The sequence below is a fragment of the Sorex fumeus genome, unplaced genomic scaffold, assembly GCF_029834395.1.
Source record: "Sorex fumeus unplaced genomic scaffold, SorFum_2.1 ptg000002l, whole genome shotgun sequence".
Classification (NCBI taxonomy): domain Eukaryota; kingdom Metazoa; phylum Chordata; class Mammalia; order Eulipotyphla; family Soricidae; genus Sorex; species Sorex fumeus.
The window spans coordinates 56,232,141-56,255,077 of NW_026606059.1; the positions used below are offsets into that span (position 1 = coordinate 56,232,141).

The 22,937-nt window shown below is 42.2% G+C and overlaps 1 protein-coding gene across 2 annotated transcripts; it reads right to left on the bottom strand.

Annotated features, from left to right (window-relative positions):
- Positions 1 to 3,265: 3,265 nt before the first annotated feature.
- Positions 3,266 to 10,988, bottom strand: ZNF572 (zinc finger protein 572). Of its 2 annotated transcripts, XM_056111247.1 has the most exons (4): positions 10,950 to 10,988; positions 10,226 to 10,284; positions 7,395 to 7,502; positions 3,266 to 4,832 (listed from the first exon to the last, which is right to left on the bottom strand). In XM_056111247.1, the coding sequence occupies exons 3-4, from the start codon at positions 7,471 to 7,473 to the stop codon at positions 3,316 to 3,318; spliced, it is 1,596 nt and encodes a 531-aa protein (XP_055967222.1). In that variant the 5' UTR covers positions 7,474 to 7,502; positions 10,226 to 10,284; positions 10,950 to 10,988; the 3' UTR covers positions 3,266 to 3,315. The 2 variants fall into 2 exon arrangements, with proteins under 2 accessions (XP_055967222.1, XP_055967231.1); XM_056111256.1 differs by lacking the exon at positions 10,950 to 10,988 and having other exon boundaries at positions 10,226 to 10,484.
- Between the last annotated feature and the right edge of the window lie 11,949 nt (positions 10,989 to 22,937).

Here is a 22,937-nt window from a genome sequence, read left to right on the forward strand (position 1 = left end):
GTATTCATTCTTAATGTGAATCTCTACATAGTCTTTCTACCACAAAGTGTCAATCCAAAAGTCTGAGATAAAAACTCAGGCAACTGAGAAGTCTTGAGCTTCATATAAATTAACCTTTCTGATTAGTAGGGTAAAATATGGGGAATAAGAAATACTGATGGGACTGGAGTGATAGTATAGTGGGTAGAGCGTTTGCCTTGCATGTGGCTGACCTGGGTTCGATTCCCAGCATCCCATATGGTCCCCTGAGCACCGCCAGGAGTAATTCCTGAGTAAAAAGCCAGGAGTATCCCCTGTGCATCGCCGGGTGGGTCCCAAAAAGAAAAAAAAAGAAAGAATGAAACGTTTCTTTCACCATTTCTTTGCACAGAGCAAACAGAACCAGAGCTGAGGTAGCCAGAATTGAGGAATGTTGGTCTCCATTGGCAAGCTGTCCATGGAAACTGGCTCAGACTAGGGGACATATTAGAAAACAAAAACAAAAACAAACCCACAAGTTTCTAATCTGACTAGCTGACTAGGAAGTAGGTAACAAAAAAGCTGAGACAGGACATTTGACCAAAAAATTGAAAATAGTTCAAGAATTCTACCACCTAATCTAGCTCTGGGCAAGACAATGGGACAAAGCACTACCTTGTGAGTTCACCAAGTGTGGTGCTAGTTGAGAGCTGCCTCTCAGTCCTCCCCAGCAGAGGAACAAAAACCACAGACAAATGGTGAAAATGGCCCATTTAATGCAGAGCTGTTAGCATACTTACAGAACTTCTGAATAAGTTTGAGGTATATGCCCACAAGTATGTATGATTGATCATTTACAGAGATAAAGCATTTCAGCAGAGATTCTCTTGGGGAGATTAACTCAAGGAGATACTCTGTCTCCCAGGAACATCTATATTGCTTTTCCCTTTCCCTCTAGTTGTATATGTTAAACAATTAAGTTTACTTCTTACCAATACTTGCAGTTGTTTGTATAAGGAAACTAAGAGATAAAGTTTCCAAATATTAGTTCTCTGGTCTCAGCAAGCAAGGCTTTTACCATAAATCCCAGACTAAGTCCTCAGTCAGGTTCAGCTTGTCTTTCCCCCTGGGGGTCCTATCTCTTAAGTCATAAAAACTTGCATCAACTTGCATGTATTTATTCTAGACTATCCCATTTTGATGCCAGGGTAGCTTTGCCATTTGCCCTGGGTCCATCACAGTTCCATGGCGGGACGTCTCTTTGTGGGGTGTTAGGAATTATGGCAAACAAAGCCTGAGTCAAGTAATTAAGATGGATGCCCAGGAGTAGACATATTTCAGAGCCAAATAACTCCAAAATATTAGGAGCACAGCATTAACGGTCTTTCTGTGTTTAAGCAAAGAACAATCATTGCTCTATCGTAAAATATGAAAAGGCCATAGGGGAAATATAAAGTAAGGCCCTCCCGTTGATCATCGATTTGCTCGAGCGGGCCCAGTAACGTCTCCATTGGAGACTTTGTTGTTACTGTGTTTGGCATATCCAATACGTCACGGGGAGCTTGCCAGGCTCTGCCGTGCGGGTGAGATACTCTCGGTAGCTTGCTGGGCTCTCCGAGAGGGGCGGACGAATCGAACTCAGGTTGGCCATGTTGGCTGTGTGCAAGGCAAACACCCTACTGCTGTGCTATCGCAGGTAATTCACTTCAAAAACAAAGTTCAGAATTTCCAGGAAATTTTGGCTTATAAACAACCAAGAGTGACTTGGGGAACTGTGACAATGAGAGGTAAAACACAAAGATTAAAGATAAACTCAAGGGATTAGTGGTGCTCACAAGAGCACTGTAAGCTTCTCTGGGAGAGAAAAAGGGGCAATTCACTGGTGAAGCCTAAAAACACTTAGGGTTAATAGCCAACACTAGCTTACTGAGATGGTTGAACATAAAACCTATAATCATTACAACAGTCTCTAGTCAGTGCTTTCAAAATGCCATTCCACTCCTCTTTGTTTTTTTCTTTTGGCTTTTTGGGTCACACCGGCAATACTCAGGGGTTACTCCTGGCTCTGCACACAGGAATTACTCCTGGTGGTGTTCGGGGGACCATATGGGATGCCAAGGTTCAAACCTGGGTTGATCAGGTTTCATCCTGGGTACCCTCTATGGTTCCCTGAGCCTAACAGGAATGATACCTGAGTATAGAGTGGGCAGTAAGCCCCGAGTATGGTCAGGTGTGGGCCCAAAACAAAACAAAACATCAACACCAGTCATATGTTTCTACTGAGCACATCTCAAATGGCAAGTATGTCTAAACTACTGGAGTTTAAATTTCACCCTTAATACAAATTTAAATAGTCACTTGTGGTTGCTTGTCATTATATTGAATTGTGAAGCTCTAGATACTATAAAACAATTTTTAGTCAACACAAAAGCTTTTTTGGGGGGCAATCTTCCAGAAATACTTGGCTGGTTGGGCTGAACAGGTTAAAGCACAGATCCTATATGCAAAGCCACTTGAGCCCAGTGGTGCTGGGGTCAACCGGGTCACAGCTGGTGGTGCTCAAGGGCTACCAAGACTCCAACTCATAGGACTGGTGGAGGCTGGGGGTGCATATGGTGTCAGAGATAAAATTTGGAACCTCATGCTCCAGCCTTTTTAGCTCTCAACCAGCACCTAAAAGGGCATTTTTAAAGTTTTTTTTAAAAAATGTATCTTCCTTAAGAACTCTCCTCCTGCCTAAAAATCAGTCAGGAAATAACATCATCTATAAAAATAAATTTCTGGGAAATTTCCTGAGTTCAGAAAGGGTTTGCTGTTATCTTACCAGACAATAGAAAAAAAAAGGAAATCCCAAATTCATTGTAAGATCTCAGGTGTCCTTATTCCTATGATTCCACTTGAGTTTTTCCTTTTTCTTTATGCATTATAATCTCACCTAAAATTAATTTTTTTCTTCTTCTCCATTCTTAGTAGGAGCTCTCATTGGGATCTAATGACCTGTTTATCTGGATCTTGTCATTCAATACACTGAAAGCCTGACTTTTTCTAGATATTTTGGCAAACAAATCAAAACAAATAAAGACAACAACAACCAAACCCCCACAAAACTTCTATAACTTTGTAAGCACTATGACGAGAATACCTTAACTGAAATGATCTAGCAAAAATAGTACAGATGGTAAGGGCTTACATGCGACCAACTCAGCTTCAATGGGTTACCCCTTATGGTCTCCTGAGCACCACCAGGAATAACTCCTGAGTGCAGAGCCTGGAGTAACCCCTGAGCATCACTGGTGTGGCCCAAAAAACAAACAAAAAAATTCAAAGAAACAACATCCATAAAACCAGCTTTGGGATTCAAGAAGAAGAAAAATTCGGGATTGAAAATGAAGAGATAAAGGCCATTTCCCTCGAACTGTTTTTCCAAGTACTGTCATGAGAAAAACCTTCAACTTCAGGACACTCAAAAGACCTCTTCAAATGAGTTTTCTGATGATGACTGAGGTAGGTACTTCTGCTGAAGCATTTTCCACAGTCTGCACACTTGTAAGGTTTTTCTCCCATATGAGTCCTCCGGTGTCTGATAAGGTTAAAGCTTTGACTAAAGCCCTCACCACAGTCTGGGCATTTATAAGGCTTCTCTCCTGTGTGTGTTCTTTGGTGGATCACCAGGGTGGAACTCTGACTGAAGGTTTTCCAACATTCAGAGCATCTGTAAGGCTTCTCTCCTGTGTGTGTCCTCTGATGTCGAATAAGATGGGAGCTGAGGCCAAAGCTTTTCCCACATTCACAGCATTTATATGGTTTTTCTCCTGGCTGGATCCTGCACTCTTGGGTGACATCATTGTGGTGACTCAGGCTTCCTTCGTATCTGAAACTTTTGTAGGACTTTTCTCCTGTGTGCATTTTCTGATGTGTAATAAGATTTGCGCTGCGACTGAAATTCTTCTCACATTCTGTACACTGGTAGAGTTTTTCTCCTGTATGTATTCGCTGATGCTTGATTAGAGTAGAATTACAACCAAAGTTTTTCCCACACTCAAGACATTTGTAGGGCTTCTCCCCTGTATGAGTCCTCTGGTGGCGAATCAGGCTAGAGCTCTGACTAAAACTCTTCCCACAATCGGGGCACTTGTAAGGTTTCTCTCCAGTGTGAGTCCTCTGGTGCTCTATGAGGACATAACTATGGCCAAAGCACTTCCCACAGACAGGACACTCATACGGCTTCTCACCAGTATGTGATCTGTGGTGCTGGATCAGGTGAGAACTGCTACTAAAACTCTTCCCGCACTCAGGACACTTGTAGGGTTTTTCTCCCGTGTGAGTTCGCTTATGGATAATAAGATGTGAGGTATTGCTGAAGCTTTTCCCGCAGTCACCGCACCGGTAGGGTTTCTCACCTGTGTGTGTTCTCAGATGCTGAATTAGGTGAGAGCTACTGCTAAAGCACTTCCCGCACTCGGAACATTTATACGGTTTTTCTCCTGAGTGGGTCCACTGGTGAGTACGCAGATGAGAAGTATTACTGAAGCTCTTCCAACATTCAGAGCATTTGTAGGGTCTATCTCTAAAGGATGCATTCCCCTGGACAGAGGCATTGATGTGCGAGCAGAAGTCTGTTCCCCAAGGAGGTGGCTTTTCTTCCTCTTTTCCTCTACAATTCCCCTCATTCTCTGACATGCCCTCACTCTCACAGGACTCACTACACCAACTCTCATCTCTTTGAGAGCATGTCAGTGACATTCCCTTCATATCCTTGTGCTTATAATTTTGTGGGCCATCTTTCTTAGACCATCTCAAGATTCCCTTTTTAAGTTTAACTGCCTTAGGATTATTGTATTGAATAATTTCCAGGTGACTTTCATGTTCGCCTTCTGCAAGAATAAACAAATATTTTAAATATATCCCCAGATCTCTGTCCCAAGAAGGGAGAAAATGAAACTCTTATAAAATATTTTTAATGAAAGCTTTGAAAGTTTCCAATTCTTATTCTAAGTTTTCATCAGAGAAAAAAGGTAAAAGAAATTCTTGTTTTTGATTTTTGGTTTTTCATTTATGGGCCACACCCAAAGAGCATAACTCAGGGGCTACTCCTGGCTCTATGCTCTGGTTTTGCTTCTGGAAGTGTTCAAGGGACCATGTACACAGAGATCAACCCCAGAAATGCATCTTGTTGAGGTATTTCTCCCACCCAAGAGGTGACTATTTTAATGCTTTGTAATTAATAACACTAAAGTCTTGTTAATAATTGCCAATATCAATCTAAAAATAACTTAAAAGATACATAAAAATATGAGCAGAAAAAAATAGGATGTCCAATGGCCAAAAGGCACATGAAAAAATGCTCTTCATCATTAATCATCAGGGAGATGCAGATCAAAACAACAATGAGATACCATCTTACACGGCGAAGACTGGCCCACATCCAAAAGAACAAAAGCAACCGGTGTTGGTACGGATGTGGGGAGAAAGGGACTCTCCTTCACTGCTGGTGGGAATGCCAACTGGTTCAGCCCTTTTGGAAAACAGTATGGACAATTCTCAAAAAATTAGAAACTGAGCTCCCATTTGGCCCAGCTATACTACTTTTGGGAATATATCCTGGAGAGGCAAAAGAATATAGAAATGACATCTGTATTGTACACTATACTGTTTACAATAGCCAAAATCTGGGAAAAACCTGACTGCCCAAGAACAGATTTTTAAAGATTGGTTAAAGAAACTTTGGTACATCTACACAATGGAATACTATGCAGCTGTTAGAAAAGATGCACTGCACTGCACTGCACTGTACTGTCCTCCCACTGTTCATCAATTTGCTCAAGCAGGCACCAGTAATGTCTCACAACAAATTGTGAGACTTGAAATAAAGTCATGAAATTTGCGTATAAATGAATCAACCTGGAAAGTATCATGTTAAGTGAAATGAGTCAGAAAGAGAGGGAGAGACATAGAAAGATTGCACTCATCTGTGGTATATAAAGTAACAGAATGGAAGACTAATATCCAAGAATAGTAGAGATAAGGACCAGGAGGTTTACTCCACAGCTTGGAAGCTGACCTCACATGCTGGGGGAAAAGGAAGCTCAGATAGAGAAGGGACCACCAAGTAAAGGGTATTTGGAGGACCAGCTTGGGTTGGGAGACGTGAGCTGAATGTAGACTGTATATCGAACACAATGGCCACTCAATACCTCTAGTGCAAACTACAACACCCAAAAGGAATGAGAGAACAAAAGGGAATGCCCTGCCATAGTGGCGGTGGTGGGGGATGGGGTGGGGGTGGTGGGAGGGATACTGGGATCATTGGTGGTGGAGAATGGGCACTGGTGGAGGGATGGGTACTCAATCATTGTATGACTGAAATGCAAGCACAAAAGTTTGTAAGTCTGTAACTGTACCTCGTGGTGATTCACTAATCAAAATTTGAAAAAAAATAGGATACCATCTGAGGTGAAAATGGACTATATCACAGACTTAGTCAACACTGAAATAACAATGGTGCCCATTATTCATGACAGATGGTTTTGCATACAGAATCACATAATCCTTAACAAGGAAGACAGATACTATAACTCACTTTTATTAAAAGTGAGAAAACCAAGGCTGTAGCACAGTGTGTAACTGGGAATTCAAATCTAATCTCATTTTCAGGGCCAGAATAGGACAGCACTTAAGGCACTGCTTTGCACGTGTCTGATCCTGGTTCGATCTTTGCACCACAAATAGTCCCCTAAGTCCTGCCAGGAGTGATTCCTGAGCAGATCCAGGTATGGCCCAAAGCCTTTCCCCTCCCGCACTTCAATAATCTCTCTCTCTCTCTCTCTCTCTCTCTCTCTCTCTCTCTCTCTTTCTCTCTCTCTCTCTCTCTCACACACACACACACATTGAATTACTGTGAAATACAGTTACAAAGTTGTTCGTGATTGGGTTTCAGTCATACAACACCCACCCCTTCACCAGTGTACATTTCCCACCATCAATGTCCCCAGTTTCTCTCCTGCCAACGCCTCCCCCACCCCCCACCCCCAGCCTGCCTTTATGGCAGGCATTTTATTCTTTCTCTCTCCCTTTCTCTCTTTCCTTTTGGGCATTATGATTTGCAATACAGGTACTGAAAGGTTATCATGTTTGTCCCTTTACTTACTTTCAACACTCAGTTCTTGTCCAGAGTGATCATTTCCAGCTATCATTGTCATAGTGGTCCCTACTCTATAACTGCCCTCCCCACCAACCACTTGTTGGCAAGCTTCCAACCATGGATTAGTTTTCCTGGCCATTGTTTCTACTGTCCTTGGGGACTAGGCTCATATTGTTATTATTTTTTTTATAGATATATACTAACCTTCTCTCCTTTCATACAACACACCAATGATCTCATTCTAATGCCTTATTCTTTCTCCACTTTTTTTCAGATCATCTTCTTGATCCCTCACCTGTGAAAGTGCTTTTCAAATTCTCCCTGTCAGTGAAGGCACTGGAATTTGAGACCATGGGTTTTTGCTCCTGTTCCATCACAATGATCAGTCAGGTTACTGGAAATCCTGTAGAAGGAAACAATTTATTTTGAGGTCATCTATTAGCAAGTATTTTTCCTTCTTCCTTTATAAATGTGGCAACAACATAGATGTCTGCAAACTACATGGAAAATAAGAAACATAGTTGTTATAAGTGCTTTTATAAAACCTTAAAGTGTGTCCTTCATGCCCTACCCCCTACCGAGGTCACCAGTTGCCCCCCAGGAGCGGCTCTCCCGCACCGCCATGACTCCAGAGCACAGAAACCAATCTCTTAATTATCTGACTCTCAGTAGAAATACTTCCAGGGGTAATAAATAAAATAGCAGAAATCCAAAACCGCACGGCCGCTATTGCGGTCACGTGACATCATTTAACTCTTGAACCCAGCTATAGAAAGCAAATCATTTCACAATGCTTTTTCAGCATGGCTGATTTGGGGGGGGGGGGGAGTAAAGTCGAAATAATAATGGTGCAACTTTTATCGAAACAATGAAGCTAGTCAAAGTAGATAGAGTGTTAACTAGAATTCATCTGCCCCACAGGCATTGGGGGGGTGGGGAGTTGGGGTTTATTGGGGTTCTTCGTGGTGAAAAATAAGTATTGGTAAAGGGAAATGTGATTGATATTTGCATGATCGAGACCTAAACCTGAAAGCTTTGTAACTTTTCCCACAGCGATTCAATAAATAAATAAATTTAAAAAAATAAAATAAAGTCTATTAAAATAAACCAACTCCCCACCCATAGATCCCAAGTGCTGTTCCCTTATTCATTTATGCACCAATTTTTTTGAAAACATAGTTGTAATCACACCATCTGGACAATTTTATAACCTTCTTTTGTCATTAAACTTTATAACAAAAAAAACCTTAAAGTGGTAAGATCAAACAGTTAACCTGATTGACGTTTTCTTTTTTGTTGTTGTTTTTTGTCTTTTTTTTTAAAAAAAAAAACATACTTCATATTTCCTCTTTTATTATATAAATATCAGTTTAACCTTTTACTGTAAGAATATAAATGTTTTAAGAGGATTTTTGTTATTATTTATACAAATTCACAAACAGTACAATTAATTGATAAAGGTCTCTGGGTTTTTTTTTAACTCCATGGTCTCACATGTTGTTCTGGAGGATTCTAAAATATAAAATCCAACAGAAATTCATACACCCTACTCAAAAAGCAATTTTCTTTAAACCCGCAAGTCCCAACGCCACCAAACAAAGTCATCTAATCCTCCATTTGGAAACAGAATTTTTTTTTAAATCCACAAACTCCTCCCCCCCTTTTTTTCTTTTTTTAATTTTTATTAGTAAAACACCATAAGGTACAGTTGTAGACTTACAAATTTTTGTGCTTGGGTTTCAGTTATACAATGATCAAGTACCCATCCCTTCACCAGTGCCCATTTTCCACCTCTTTTTTCTTTTTATTAACAGAACAGAGATAATGATTGACATTTTCTAAGGAAAACCAAATTTCTTCATGTTTAAGTATAAAAATCAAACTTCAAAAACAGAATGGTTACTAATCATCATTATACCTTTAAGGCTTAGAAACACTATTTGAAAAGATAGTAAATGTTTGGACCAGGCACCAATAAGAAGACAAAAGTATCACTGTGCCAACTTCTGAACTCATAAGCAGCTAACAGGACTGGAGAGAGGGCTCAGAGTATTAGAACACAGGCATTGCATGTAGTCATCCTAGGTTCAGTCTGAGCCCTGCATGGTTCTCTGAGCCTGCCAGGGATGACCCCTGAATACTGAGCAAAAAGTAACCCCTGAGCACTGCAGATAGAGGCCCCTCAAAGAGAAACTGCTAAAGAGAAAGCTATTTAATTAAGAAAGAATAATGTGATACCTGAGAGAAGGATGACACCTTGGAAATGAATTTCAAAAGAAACTCAGGATTTATACAAACACAAACAAGAAATTAGGAGAGAGAAGGACTAAAGTAATTATAGGCAATGACTCCTATGCACAAAAGAGAGGAGAACAAGAGACTTCTCCCTGGCCCCTATCTAAGTATATGATCATCACAATATTCCCTTGGTCTTTTGGAGCCAATTACAATCTCTGCTCTACTTTAAGAGGTTGGGAATGTGATCAAACACTAGAAGGTAGTTTATTAACGGACCCATCAATCCATTTTAGAATGTTAAAAATAGCACAGGGCCAGAGAGACTGTACATCAAGTTATGTGCTTGCTTTGCACTCCGTGGACCTAGATTCAATCCCCAGCACAACATATTGTCCCCTGAGCACTTCCAGGAATGATCCCTGAGGACCGAGCCAGGAGGAAGGCCTGAGAACAGCTGGATGTGGGTCCCAAAACAAACAAACAAAAAAATCACACAATTCAGAAAAAAAGGAGCCTAAATTACGAAGGATATAAACAGACAAGCATTTGGAAAACAAAGAATGGTTCACTTATAATTTGCACCCTATTCCTGTCTAGCATGTTCTAGTCAGTGAATTAACTAATTTACACAAAGTATTTCTCATTTAATGCTCACAATAGCCCTATCAAGTGTGTGAATAATTAGCAGTGTTATCAGTGAGCAGCCCAAAAACATAAGGAACTTTTGCAAGGTCACTCAACCAGAACATGAAGGAGCAGAAACCATTCCCAACTCCTTTTGGGGCCTGACTTTTGAACTCAGAGAGAGCAGAAAGCAGGGTATGGCAGAACACCAAAAGACCTTTGTCTTGGAATATATTACCAGACATCTCAAAAACAGTTTTATACCTGAGACCTTCTACTAAAGCGATCTGGCCTTCCCCAAGCACTCTCCAACAATGAGAAATCTGTTCAAAGAAAAGGTGAAAGTGAATTACAAATGCCCTCAAATTTGAGTGGGGAGGAAAAACATACACTGACGCAAAAGAAAAGAAAGCAAGAGGGAAGTTGTTCAAATGAGGGTCGATGTTCTGCTGAGTAATGTCTAGTTATAAATCAAGAATTTTTCCAAGGCAGTAGGAGCCCGGGCGAGAGACCGTTTTCTCTACTTACTAAGAAATGCCTCATTTGTGGATTTCAATGACCCCAGAAGCACGACCTCCGCAAAACTGTTGCAAAAAGGCAACGGGTTTGTTTGAAGTTTGTTTCATTTCGGTTGCAAACACAACGGGATCAAGACCATCCTCGGGGTGTTGTGCACAGGCGGGTGATTAGTTAGGGCGGGGCTGGGCACGGGATTGGAGAAAACGCACCGCCCGAACCGTGGGTTAAGGAGAGCCCCCGTGCGCTCAGGTCGGGGTCCGCAAAGTGAGGGTCGAGTCCCAGGAGGACCGATCGCCCCCAGCCTACAATTTCCTCCCAGGACCTGGCGACGGCGCGGCGGGGCCGGTGCTGGCGGGAGCTCGATCCCGCGCCAGGACCCCCCGCGGCTGCCCCCGCGCGGGTGGGCGCAATCCCGGTCGTCCAGCCAAAGACCCCCGACTCCCTCCCGCCTCCCCGAGAAGGAACTCACGGTTCTGGGTGCGGAAGCCACACCCAGGCCGTCCTGCACCCCCAGCAGGCCCAACGTGCCCGAAGGAAAGAGACCCCCGCGCCTTTGGATCCCACCAACCCAGGGCCCTAAACTCTGGCCCCCCCAGCACCGACACAGGAAGTTTCTCTCCTCCCCGCCACCTAGGAGCCTCTCTAGGAACCGAGGAGGACCGGCGCTCGTTCATCTTAACCCTTAGGGGCCCGCACTAGAAGCAGTGAGCTGGTGGGTTTTCTTTGCCTTTGGCTGCAGTTTGCCTTTTGTGACTCCCGCCCCGCCCCCGCCTCGCACCCCTATCCTATGTCTGCCACTAGCCTTGCAAAGTGGAACGTCACTTACCCTTGCCATTAGAGCATCCTTAGAGTCAACTTCATCACTAGACTGAAACTGAGTTTTTTATTGTATCCTTTTTTTTTCCTTCTTGGGTCACACCCGTCGATGCACAGGGATTACTCCTGGCTCATGCACTCAGGAATTACTCCTGGCTGTGCTCAGAGGACCATATGAGATGCTGGGAATCGAACCCAGGTCAGCCACATACAAGGCAAAGGTCCTACCCGCCGTGCTATCACTCTAGCCCTAATACTGAGTTTTGAGTGTTTTGTGAAGCCTCTCCATGCTACTTTTGCTTCCAACACTGTGGGCAGGATTTAAATTTAGCTGTCTAGGACACGGTTGGGGAGGAAGGCCTCCCGTTCACTCATAACAATGGATTTGCAGCAAGGCATCATTTGTAACAAAGGGTGACAAGGCAATGTCATAGTAACCCTGGGGGAGACAGCTAGACTATTCTCTTTCATACGGAGAAAATAGAAGCCAATCCCAGGGCAGGGATGACTCCATTTTTCTTTTTAAGCTGCTCCTTCAGGTACCATGACTAATGGTAACCCTTTACCTCCAATAGTGGCAAGAACCAGGGCCCAGGACTATCCACAAAGTTTTAGGGATTTGTAAGGTGAATAAGACAAGATTAAATAGAGTAAATCAGTCAGATATTAGTATTGGTAAAATCCAAGCTCTCCCAATTCCTACAAATGTCATATGAACCTTTGTGGATTGTTGAAATGTTGGCATCTTTTCTTTTCTTTCTTTTCTATTTTTTCCTTTTTGTTTTTGGACCACACCGGACTGTGCTCAGGATTTACCCCTGGATCTGCACTCAGGGATCACTCCTGGAGGGCTCAAGGGACCATATGGGTTAACAAGGATCAAACCTGGGTCCGCTGCATGCAAGGCAAGTGCCCTATTCGCTGAACTATCACTCTGGTCTCTTGGCATATTCTTATACCTACCTCTGTTCTCACAAGCCCTTCAACTCCTTTTATTGCTAATGAAAAAGGAGACCCCTTGTGATCAGAACCAGGATTAACAGGTTGCCTGCACAGGTCAGGTTTAGCAAGGTTTATGGCAATAGCAATATGAAAAAGTCTATCCCTTAGGAATTCTGCTCATAGTTGTGGAAAGCTTGGAAGTGAGATACAGTCCTGCAGAATATAGTTGCAAGCAACATATCTTGCATGATAGCAAGTTGGATTAACAAATACTTTGTTGCAGTGCAGATGTCATTGCTACCAGGAATGGATCAGAAACATATGTATCAAACCCAAGAGCTCTCTTTTTTCTTTTTTCTAATTTATTTTTGTGGACCACACCCAGCAGTGCTCAGGGTTTACTCCAGGCCTTGTGCTTGGGGATCACTCCTGTCGGACTCTGGGAACCTTGTGGGGTACCAGGGATTAAACTCAGCTCAGCCATATGCAAAGTGAATGCCCTCCGAAAGTAAATGTATGATCTTCCCAGCCTGCTAGGACCAACAATTTTAAAATGGCATCTTACAGATCTTATGGATACATCTTGAATTTCTCAAACAATGAAATGACACAGAATTTGACAGACTTGACAGATGCCCAGACTGTAAAAGCAAGTAATTTTACAGAGTTGATCCCACAGGAGTTTGTCAAAGAGGCCAAGGTAAAAAGGAGCTATTCTCAGGAGGAGTTTGGGGAGTTGCTTTTTATATAACAACACAACAAAACCCTAAGGATTTCTAAACACATTAAGTCAGGTGGCATGGAGACAATACAATATGATGAAAGGGCTTTGAAAATCCCCAAATTTTCCTAACAATGAAGCAGGGTTAGGGTTATGAAAATTAGTCAAAGACCTGAATTTGTGGCTTTTGTACAAATATGGGTTTGTACTATTAGAGGGAACTAGAATGTCGGCCCCAAATTAGACCTCTTTGGCATAAAACTTATTTTGAGTTGAAGGTAATAATAATATAATAATCTATATAATAATAAATGGAGGAAAAGCTCCCCACTGCCGTTTCTGGGTCAAGGCAGGACATAGTTTTTTTTAATTGTTGTTTTTGGGTCACACCCAAAACAACTCAGGGGTTACTCCTGGCTCTGCACTCAAGAATTACTCTTGGCGGTACTCAGGAACCATATGGGATGCCTGTATTAGCTGCATCCTGCAAGGTAAACGTCCCACCTGCTTTACTATGGCCCCACACTTTTCTTCCTTGGAAATCCTTTTAAACTCTCATCGTACTAGAGGAACTGCAACACCCCCTATTCACCTCCCCCCCCAATTTTTTCTTTATTGCCTTCCTCCCACTTATATTACCTTTTCACAGTTTGCTGCTCCAAAAAGGCAAAAACAGCTCTTGCTTATCTTGTCAATTCTCAATTGGTGCTCTTGGGACCATCTGTGGTGCTGGAACTGAGGGGATGGAACTGAAGTTGATCATGTGCCAGGCAAGCTCCTTAATCTCTGCACTATCTTTCTAACCCCTCATGCCAAACTGCCTGCGGTTTTTAAAACAGATTTTTCTTTTCTTTTCTTTGCTTTGCTTTGCTTTTTGGGTCACACCCAGTGATGCACAGGAGTTACTCCTGGCTTTGCACTCAGGAATTACTCCTGGTGGTGCTCGGGGGACCATATAGGATGCTGGGAACCGAACCCAGGTCAGCCGCATGCAAGGCGAATACCCACAGTATTAGCACTATCGCTCCAGCCCTGATTATTCTTTTCATATACTTGTACAAGGAGCAATGTCAATGTTCCTGCAACCATACTGCCATCCTCTATTGGATATTGACCGTAAGTGTTTTAGGCTTCATCCTTGAATTGTCCCTTTCCCTCCCCCCACCCAGGAGCTTACAGTGCTCTTGCGAGCACCCCTAATTCCCCAAGTTTATCTTTAACTTTTCCTTTATGTTTTACCTCTATCACAATTCCTCAAGTCAGTCTTGGTTACTTATAAGTCAAAACTTCTGGTTATTCTGGACTTTGTAGTTTAAGTGAATTACTTGCTTTTCTATTTCCCCTATAGCCTTTTCATATTTTACTGCAGGACACTGTTCTTTGCTTAAACACAGAAAGACCGCTAATTCTGTGCTCTTAATATTTGGGCATTGATTGACTCTGAAATATATCTATTTCTGGGCATCTGTCATAAATACTTGACTCAGGCTTTGCTTGCCAAAATTCTTAAAACCCCCAAAGGGAGGTCCCACTATGGGACTGGGATGGACCCAGGGAGAGCAGCTAAGCTACCCTAGCATCAAAAATGGGACAGTCTAGAAAACATAAATGACTTAAGAGACAGGACCCCCATGGGAAAGGACAAGCTGAACTTGACTGAGGACTTAGTCTGGGATTTACGGTAAAAGTCTTGCTTGCCCTCAGAGTCCAGAGAACTAAGTTTTGGAATCTATATCTCTTACTGTGTTTAACCAAATAACTGCGAGTATTAATAAGAAGCAAACTTAATTGTTTGATATGTACAACTTAATGGAAAGAGAAAAGCAAAGTACATGTCCCCGAGAGACAGAATGTCTCCTTGAGTTAATCCCCCCAAGAGAATTGCCCCGACCCAAAATGCTTTACCTCTATAAATGATCAATTAAACATACCTATGTGCAGTCCCATACCTCAACCTCCTTCAGATGTGCTATAAGTATGCTAGCAGCACCACATCAAATGGGTCATTTTGACTATCAGTCTGTGGTCCCCTGTCTCCTTGTTCCTCTCTTGGGGAGGCCTGGGGAAGCAGTTTTCCACCACTGCACCCCCACTCGTGAATTCACAATCCTCTTCCTTTATTTCCCAGCTGTCTCTGAGCTCATTTCAGATCGGTGTTAGTGCCTTGGTTTAGCGGCTTTGCCTATCTTAAAAAGACTTTCACCATTTCTGCCCCAGAATTTGTTTCCTGTTCATTCATTGCATCCTCCATCTCCAGAGGTTCTGAACCAACTGAGAAGTAAAATTTGATATCAGGTAAGATTCAAAATGATCAGCATAGGTCAAACTGGCACAGAGTTGGTCTTGGGTCTAGAGTCTCTTTGCATCCATATACATTTGATCAGCTCACTCTCCCAGTATTACAAGTGATAGGGTAGAATAGAATTCCTGGGAATTTTACTGACCATATTCATAAGAAATCCCCAAAAGCCTCAATCCTTCTCGAAGAGCCCAGCAAGCTTATCGAGAGTATTCCACCCGCACAGTAGAGCCTGGCAAGCTACATGTGGCATACTCAATAGGACAAAAACAGTAACAATGAATGTTCCTCATTCTCTTGACCCTGAAGGAGTCTCCAATATGTCATCGGGCTACACTGTCACGTGACAGGGACAAATGGAGACGTTACTGGGCCCGCTCGAGCGAATCGATGAACAACATGTGCACACACACACATTTTCTCTCACACATATACACTCACACACACAAACACACACACTCACACACACAAACTCTCACACACTCTTTCTCTCACACACACATCCACACTCTCCTTTTCTCTCACACATACACACACACATACACACACACATTTCGTCTTGCCCTCTCTCATTAGCCGACTCATTTCTTTCCCTGGCCTCATAATTGAGTAAGGGGTAAGAATTAGGCAGTGGAATGAACCTTGTATTAGCGACAACCTGACTTAAAGTGACTCAAATCATAAATATTTTATCAATCAATTAAAGAAAATGTAAGGCAGATAGTCCAAGAGTGGGCAGGGCAGTTCAGTGATTTCTTCAAGGCTCCAAGTTATTTCCTTCCTTCTTCGTCATCCTCAGCATGTTTATAATAGGCTGCCTCATGACCACAAAATGAATACACAACTCCTTCTACCACATCCTAACACCACAATATCCAAAGAAAGAAGAGAGGGCAGGAGGCCAGAAAAAGGTGAAAGTTGGGAGGTGTTGTTTTCATATGTCTCTGCTTTGCCAGGGGGAACATAATTTCTAACTGTTCTACCATTGAAGGCATCTCGTATGTCCCACTGAGTAGAACTTTATCATATGCCCTCTGACTAGGCCAAATGACTCAAGTCATCCTGAATAGGATTGGCAGAACACTAGATGAAGGACAACAATGCAAGCAAGCTGGGTTCCAAAAAGGATTCAGCATGATCGAGCATATCTAAATGATAACCAAGTTCATTCAGGTTTCTTGGGAGTTCAAGATGCTGCTCTGTATAACGTTCATTGATTTAAAGAAGGCCTTTGATTCTGTTGAGACGGAAGTGGTCATCGAAGCCCTAGCCAAACAGGGCATTCAAACTCAGTACATCAGGATCCTCTGTGAACTGTATTACAGATTCACTACCAAGATCTCATCATTCTACAAGGAAGTGATCATCCATGTCAAGAGAGGGGTTTGGCGGGGTGATACCATTTCACCAAAACTCTTCAGTGCCACCCTTGAGAACATCATGCAACGACTGGAATGGGAAGGAATGGGAGTGAAGATAGACGGTCGGCAACTACACCACCTCTGCTTTGCTGATGATATCGTTCTAATTACACCAAACATTACCCAAGCGATACAAATGCTGGCCACCTTCGACCATGAGTGTGGAAAGGTCTGACTACAGCTGAATCTCATGAAGACAATGTTTATGAGAAACGGTCTCGTTCCTGACGTTCCATTCTGTCTCAATGGAACGAACACCTCCGAATGCAATAGTTATGTGTACCTAGGTCGAGAAGTCAACATGACAAATGACCTGGCACCTGAGTTGCGCAGGAGGAAGAGAACAGCTTGGAATGCCTTCAAGAGTGTCAAAGAGAAATAACAGAAAGATAACTCAGAAAAACATTCCATTTACAATTGCATCAAAATTAAAGATATTATAATGAATTTAACCAAATAAGTGAAAATTATAAGACAATTTTTAAAGACATAAAACACACAAAGAATTGGAAAGAGTGGGTCCAAGAGACAGTACAGGGAGTAATTGTGGCTGGTTGCCCCTGGCACCACATATGTTACACCAAGCATTGCTAGGGGTCACTCCTAAGCATAAAACCAGCAGTAGTCCTTAAACATCACCAGGTGTAACCCAAAACAAAATAAAATTTTAAAAAAATAAAAATTTAAAATTTGGAATGGAGAGCCCGGCAAGCTACCGAGATTATCTCGCCCTCACAGCAAGCCTGGCAAGCTACCTGTGACGTATTCGATATGCCCAAAACAGTAACAAGTCTCACAATGGAGATGTTACTGGGCCTGCTTGAGCAAATTGATGAACAATGGGAGGACAATGACAGTGACCATGATGTATTGAATGACTTGTCATTAAAATGACTGATTATATAGACCAATATATAGGCTCAGTGCAATCCCTATCAAAATCACAATTTTTAATTTTTTTATTATGTTTGGTTTTGAGGTCATATCTGGCAATGCTCAGTGTTTATTCCTGGGTCTGCACTCTCCCTGTGGTGCTCAGGGGACCATATGGAATGCTGGGGCTCCAACCCAGGTCAGCCACAGGCAAGATGAGTGCTCTACCTGCTGTATTATGACTCTGGTCCCTAAAATGTCATTTTAAACTGAAATAGAAAACCGCACAAATACATGGAACAGAATGGAGAAACACAAAACAAAACTGCACATATATGGACAGTTTGTTTACAACATGAGAACCAAGAGCTTACAACGGAAGGACAGTTTCAAAATTAGATCGTATTGGGAAAGCCATGGAGAAAAAGGATGAAGGCAGGCCATGTTCTAATGGCTTACACAGAAATGAACACAAATGGGTTAGCGAAATGCTCAAACTATTAGTAGAGGGAAACATAAGTGATTTGCTTTCATCCACAGGAGTGTGCTGAGGCTTCTCAGGCTCACTCTGATGCCCAGAGTGGTGGTTCTGGTAAAAACACTGGGCCCAAGGAAGCCTTCTGCCAAATTGACCTTTGTGAGCTCACAAGCAGCAGGACTGACAGAGCACATAGTTCTGCAAGCCATTGGTGAAGGGCAGTGTGATGTATGTAATCTGCCACTTCTTTGCTTTACATGCAAAATAACCAATACTAAAACAGTCACTGCTCCAATTATCTCTGCATCAAACTTAACACCTCTGGGGCAGAATCAGAGTAGAGGCCTAATTTATTTATTTATTTTATATATATATATAAAAACATATATATATATATATTTTATTAGTGGAATACCATGCAGAACAGTTGTAGATTTACAAAGTTTTGTGCTTGGGTTTCGATTATACAATGATCAAGTACCCATCCCTCCACCAGTGCCCATTTTCCACCACCCTGGATCCCAATATCCCTCCCATACCCATCCCCCCATCCCACCCTGCCTCTGTGGCAGGGAATTCCCTTTTGTTCTCTCTCTCCTTTTGGGTGTTGTGGTCTGCAAAAGAGGCATTGAGTGCCAATCATGTTCAGTCCATAGTCTACTTTCAACATGTATCTCCCCTCCTGGGAGGATCGAGAGGCCTAGTTTAAAGAGACTAGAGGTAGCACAGACAATCAAAGATATTGGAAGCCCAAGAGTCATGTAGCTTCCACGTAAAAGATTTCTGTACTGAAATAGACAGCCAAAAGATCACAACATCTGTTTTGAAGGGGGGTGGAAAGGAGAGCCTGGGAATTGGAAAAGATATGTCCAGGATGACTGGTTTTATTGCCATAGCCAGGATAGATCATTAAGCAGTCTAGATTGTGCCTCTCTCGGATGAGCTCATCCCTTTGCTTAGTCAGAGTAACTGCTCAAGATTCTAAATTGTGTCAGCAGGTGGCTCCAGAGGCAGCTGTTTGATGAGACTGCTGCAAAATGAGACAGCTGAAGGGCAACCCAAGCCATATCATGTTCAAGACTCAAGGCCAACAAAAAGTGGTATTTGCACCAATTCGGTTTAACAAGAATAACCTGAGTATAGCAGAGGATTATAAGCTAGGGTGCTCTATAATGCAAAACCATTTGGAAAAGTTTGGAGAGGAGAAGGAGAGGGAGTGGGAAAGAAAGAGAAAGAGAGAGGGCGGGGAGAGACTGTCCCACTCATGAATGTTAAGTCATGTTTCTGGAGTTAGCTGACTTCAAAGAATGTCTCATCTTGGTACCCACCCTACTGCAAATCAATTTTTTCCCACATGATAAAGTTCAGGGTTAAATAGATCTCCAACATGCTGATGGCTGATAGAGGATGATGACTGTTTTTTGCTTTTTGTTTTGTTTTTTTTTTTTGGAAAAACAAGGAAAATTTATTCATTGGGGTTTTTTTTTCAATTTTTTTGTTATACAATGATCAAATACCCATCCCTCCACCAGTGCCCATTCTCCACCATCACTGATCCCAGTATCCCTCCCACCCCCCCCCCCATCACCCCCATCCTACCCTGCCTCTGTGGCAGGGCATTCCCTTTTGCTCTCTCTCTCTCTCTCCTTTGGGTGCTGTGGTTTTCAAAAGAGGAATTGAGTGGCAATCATGTTCGGTCTATAGTCTACTTTAAGCATGCATCTCTCATCCTGGGCGGATCCTCCCAACACCCTTTATTTGGTGCTCTCTTCTCTATCTGAGCTGCCTTTTCCCCTAGCATGTGCGGCTGTCCTCCAAGCCATGGAGTGAACCTTTTGGTACTTATCTCAGCTATTCTTGGGTGTTAGTCTCCTATTTTGTTACTTTATGTTCCCCAGATGAATGCAATCTTTCTATGTCTGTCCCTCTCTTTCTGACTCATTTCACTTAGCATGATACTTTCTGTGTAGTACCACTTGTATGTAAATTTCATGACTTCATCTTTTCTAACAGCTACATAGTACTCCATTGTGTAGATGTACCAAAGTTTCTTTAACCAGTCGGGTGATGGCTGTTTGAGGGGCCACTTTGACTGGTTGGAGCTCCAGAGTCACAAAAACCTACCAAACTGGTCTCAAGCTAGGGAAGAGCACAGAAGAAAATAACTCCATTTGAATACCAGAGGTGTGAGTGCAAAGTATACTGCATGGTCCATGGTAAGAGATACTGACTTGATTTGTTCAAATATACCAATTGGTGGAAATCATAGTGATTATTCAAAACTGGGGAAAAGTTCCTACAGGGCATCTTTCCATTTGTTTTCTAATACCAGTTTCCTATCTTTAACTCTGCATCAATTCAGATGGCTCTACCATTATTGAACACCTACCGGTCCTTACCTCATTCAACATCTGCATTTCTCTTAATTCATCCTATTGATTCTGATCTTAACAAAGACCCAGGAAAATAGTATCTGCAGAGTCAAAGATCCAGAGATAGAAGAGAAGAAAGTGGAGAGAAATATTTGGTTAAACACTGTCATCAATATTCTCTCACTTCATTTTACAACCATCCTGTATCATGCAGGAACTCTGGATTTTCATGTTTTTTTTTTTTGCTTGTTGGGTCACACCCGGCGATGCACAGGGGTTACTCCTGGTTCATGCACTCAGATATTACTCCTGGCGGTGCTCAGGGGACCATATGGGATGCTGGGAATCGAACCCGGGTTGGCCGCGTGCAAGGCAAATACCCTACCCACTGTGCTATCACTCCAGCCCCTATTTTCACTTTTTTTGAGGAGAGAAATGTACACTGGTGAAGGGAACGGGTGTTGGAACATTATATGAGTGAAACCCAATCATGAACAATTTTGCAAGTGTGGATCTCACTATTATTCAATTTTTTTTAAAAAAGTGTATGTTTGGGCATTAAGTTGGAGGTGGAAAGAGGGTGAAGCTTTGCAAAAATATCCTTATGCATATTTTGTTGTTATTGGGAAATATACTTTCATTTTAATTGTTTGTAACAATATCAAATGAAATTGAATCGTATAAGTAGTGTTTGTATTAGTGTGTTTGGTGCTGTAACTACTAAGTCCATGGGACTAATACCCAAATGTAAATCCTGTATAAAAAACTTCGGGCTAATGTGTTCAATAACATAACTAATGCTTGACTGGAGGGTCATGCTTTGCTTTCCTTTATCTAGAACTCATTTCGTTTCATCCTCTTGAGACTATTTTCCTTCCTCTAAATTTCTCATTAAATCCTTTTTCACTTTAGATCTCAGAATATGATTGATTTTTATAATAGCAATTTGTCAAAAACACATTCAGTCTAGCGAGGCAAGCTACAGAGAAGAATTTTAAGTCTATGTGCCTGTGCTAAATAATATATTGCTTTATTGCTAGCAAACTCAGGAAGAAAGATGATACTATCAACCTCATCTGATGACAAAAATAATGCACCAATTTCCATGAGTCACTGAAGAAAGCACTTTATTCTCAGAAAATCATTGCATCTGTCATCAGAAAATGATTATCAGAATTGGCAGACAAATAGGTGTTGGTAACCATTTATAGTAGATGTGGAGGTCTGGGGAAATAGCTCAACTAGCAGTGCTCATGCCTAGCATTCACAAGACCTTGAGTTCAGTTTTGGGCACAATAAAATAAAATGAAAGTAAAGTAGATGAGAATATTCTTGGCATTAGAACATGAGAATGGGAATGGAAACTTTTCCTCAAGTTCTAGGAAGCATTTAAGAATATGAGGGCTTTTAAAAAGCCCTTTTGATTGGTGTTATCATCAGTTATCAGATGTTAATGAACTGAATTATATCTTCATAAACTTCCCTCCCTCCTTCTCTCCTTCCCTCCCTCCCTCCTTCCTTCCTTATCTTCCTCCCTCCCTCCCTCCCTCCTTCCCTCCCTCCCTCCTTCCCTCCTTCCCTCCTTCCCTTTTTCTCTCCCTCCCTCCCTCCTTCCCTCCTTCCCTTTTCTCTCCTTCCCTCCTTCCCTCCTTCCCTCATTCCCTCCTTCCTTCCCTCCTTCCCTCCTTCCTTCCTCCCTCCCTCCCTCCCTCCCTCCCTCCCTCCCTTCCTTCCTTCCTTCCTTCCTTCCCTCCTTCCCTCCTTCCTTCCTCACTTCCTTCCTTCCTTCCTTCCTTCCTTCCTTCCTTCCTTCCTTCCTGATTTGGGCCACACCTGGTATTGCTCAATGGATATTTCTTATTGTGTTTAGGAATGACCCTTGGTAGTGTTCAGAGAAACATGTGCAGTGCCATATTCAATCCAGTCTGCTACATGCAAGGCAAGGTCCTTACCTCCTATACTGTCTCTCGAGACCTGTCCTCACAAATTTTATATGTTGAAATCTCATCCTCCAATCTGATAAACCCTCAATGTGACAATAGTTAAAGTCAGGATCTTTTAGGAGTAAGTTAAAATTAACTAAGGTCATAAGGCTGGCCTCTAATTTAACACTCACTACTGGTGCCTTTGTAAGTAGAGAAAGAATCATCGGGAATGTAAGCACACAGAGAAAAATTCATGTGTGAAAAGAATAAAAAGACAGCCATCTACAAGCCAAAAGAGAGTACTCAAGAGAACCCCAACCCATTGAAACCTTGGTCTCCAAACTCCAGAACTGTGGGAGATAAAAAATTTGATATATAAATTATTATTGGAGCAAGTGAGGAAAGAGGAGCCAGATAACCAAGACCTCTGGTTAGTCATCCCACAAAAACTCATTTGCACAGGGCTTACACAATACAACTGGTTGTCCCACTAAATTCATTTACATAGGGCATTAGCCAATTAGAAACAGCAAAGGGTGGGATAGGTAATCCATGTTAACACAGGTCACTGTGTGAACAAGTGAACACAGATGGCACAGACAGATGGACT

Coding starts and splice junctions, on each gene's coding strand:
- ZNF572 (XM_056111247.1), bottom strand. CDS start 7,473: ATGGAACAGGAGCAAAAACCCATGGTCTCAAATTCCAGTGCCTTCACT. Junction 4,833..7,394: donor TTTGAAAAGCACTTTCACAG/GTGAGGGATCAA, acceptor TTATTCTTGCAG/AAGGCGAACATGAAAGTCAC.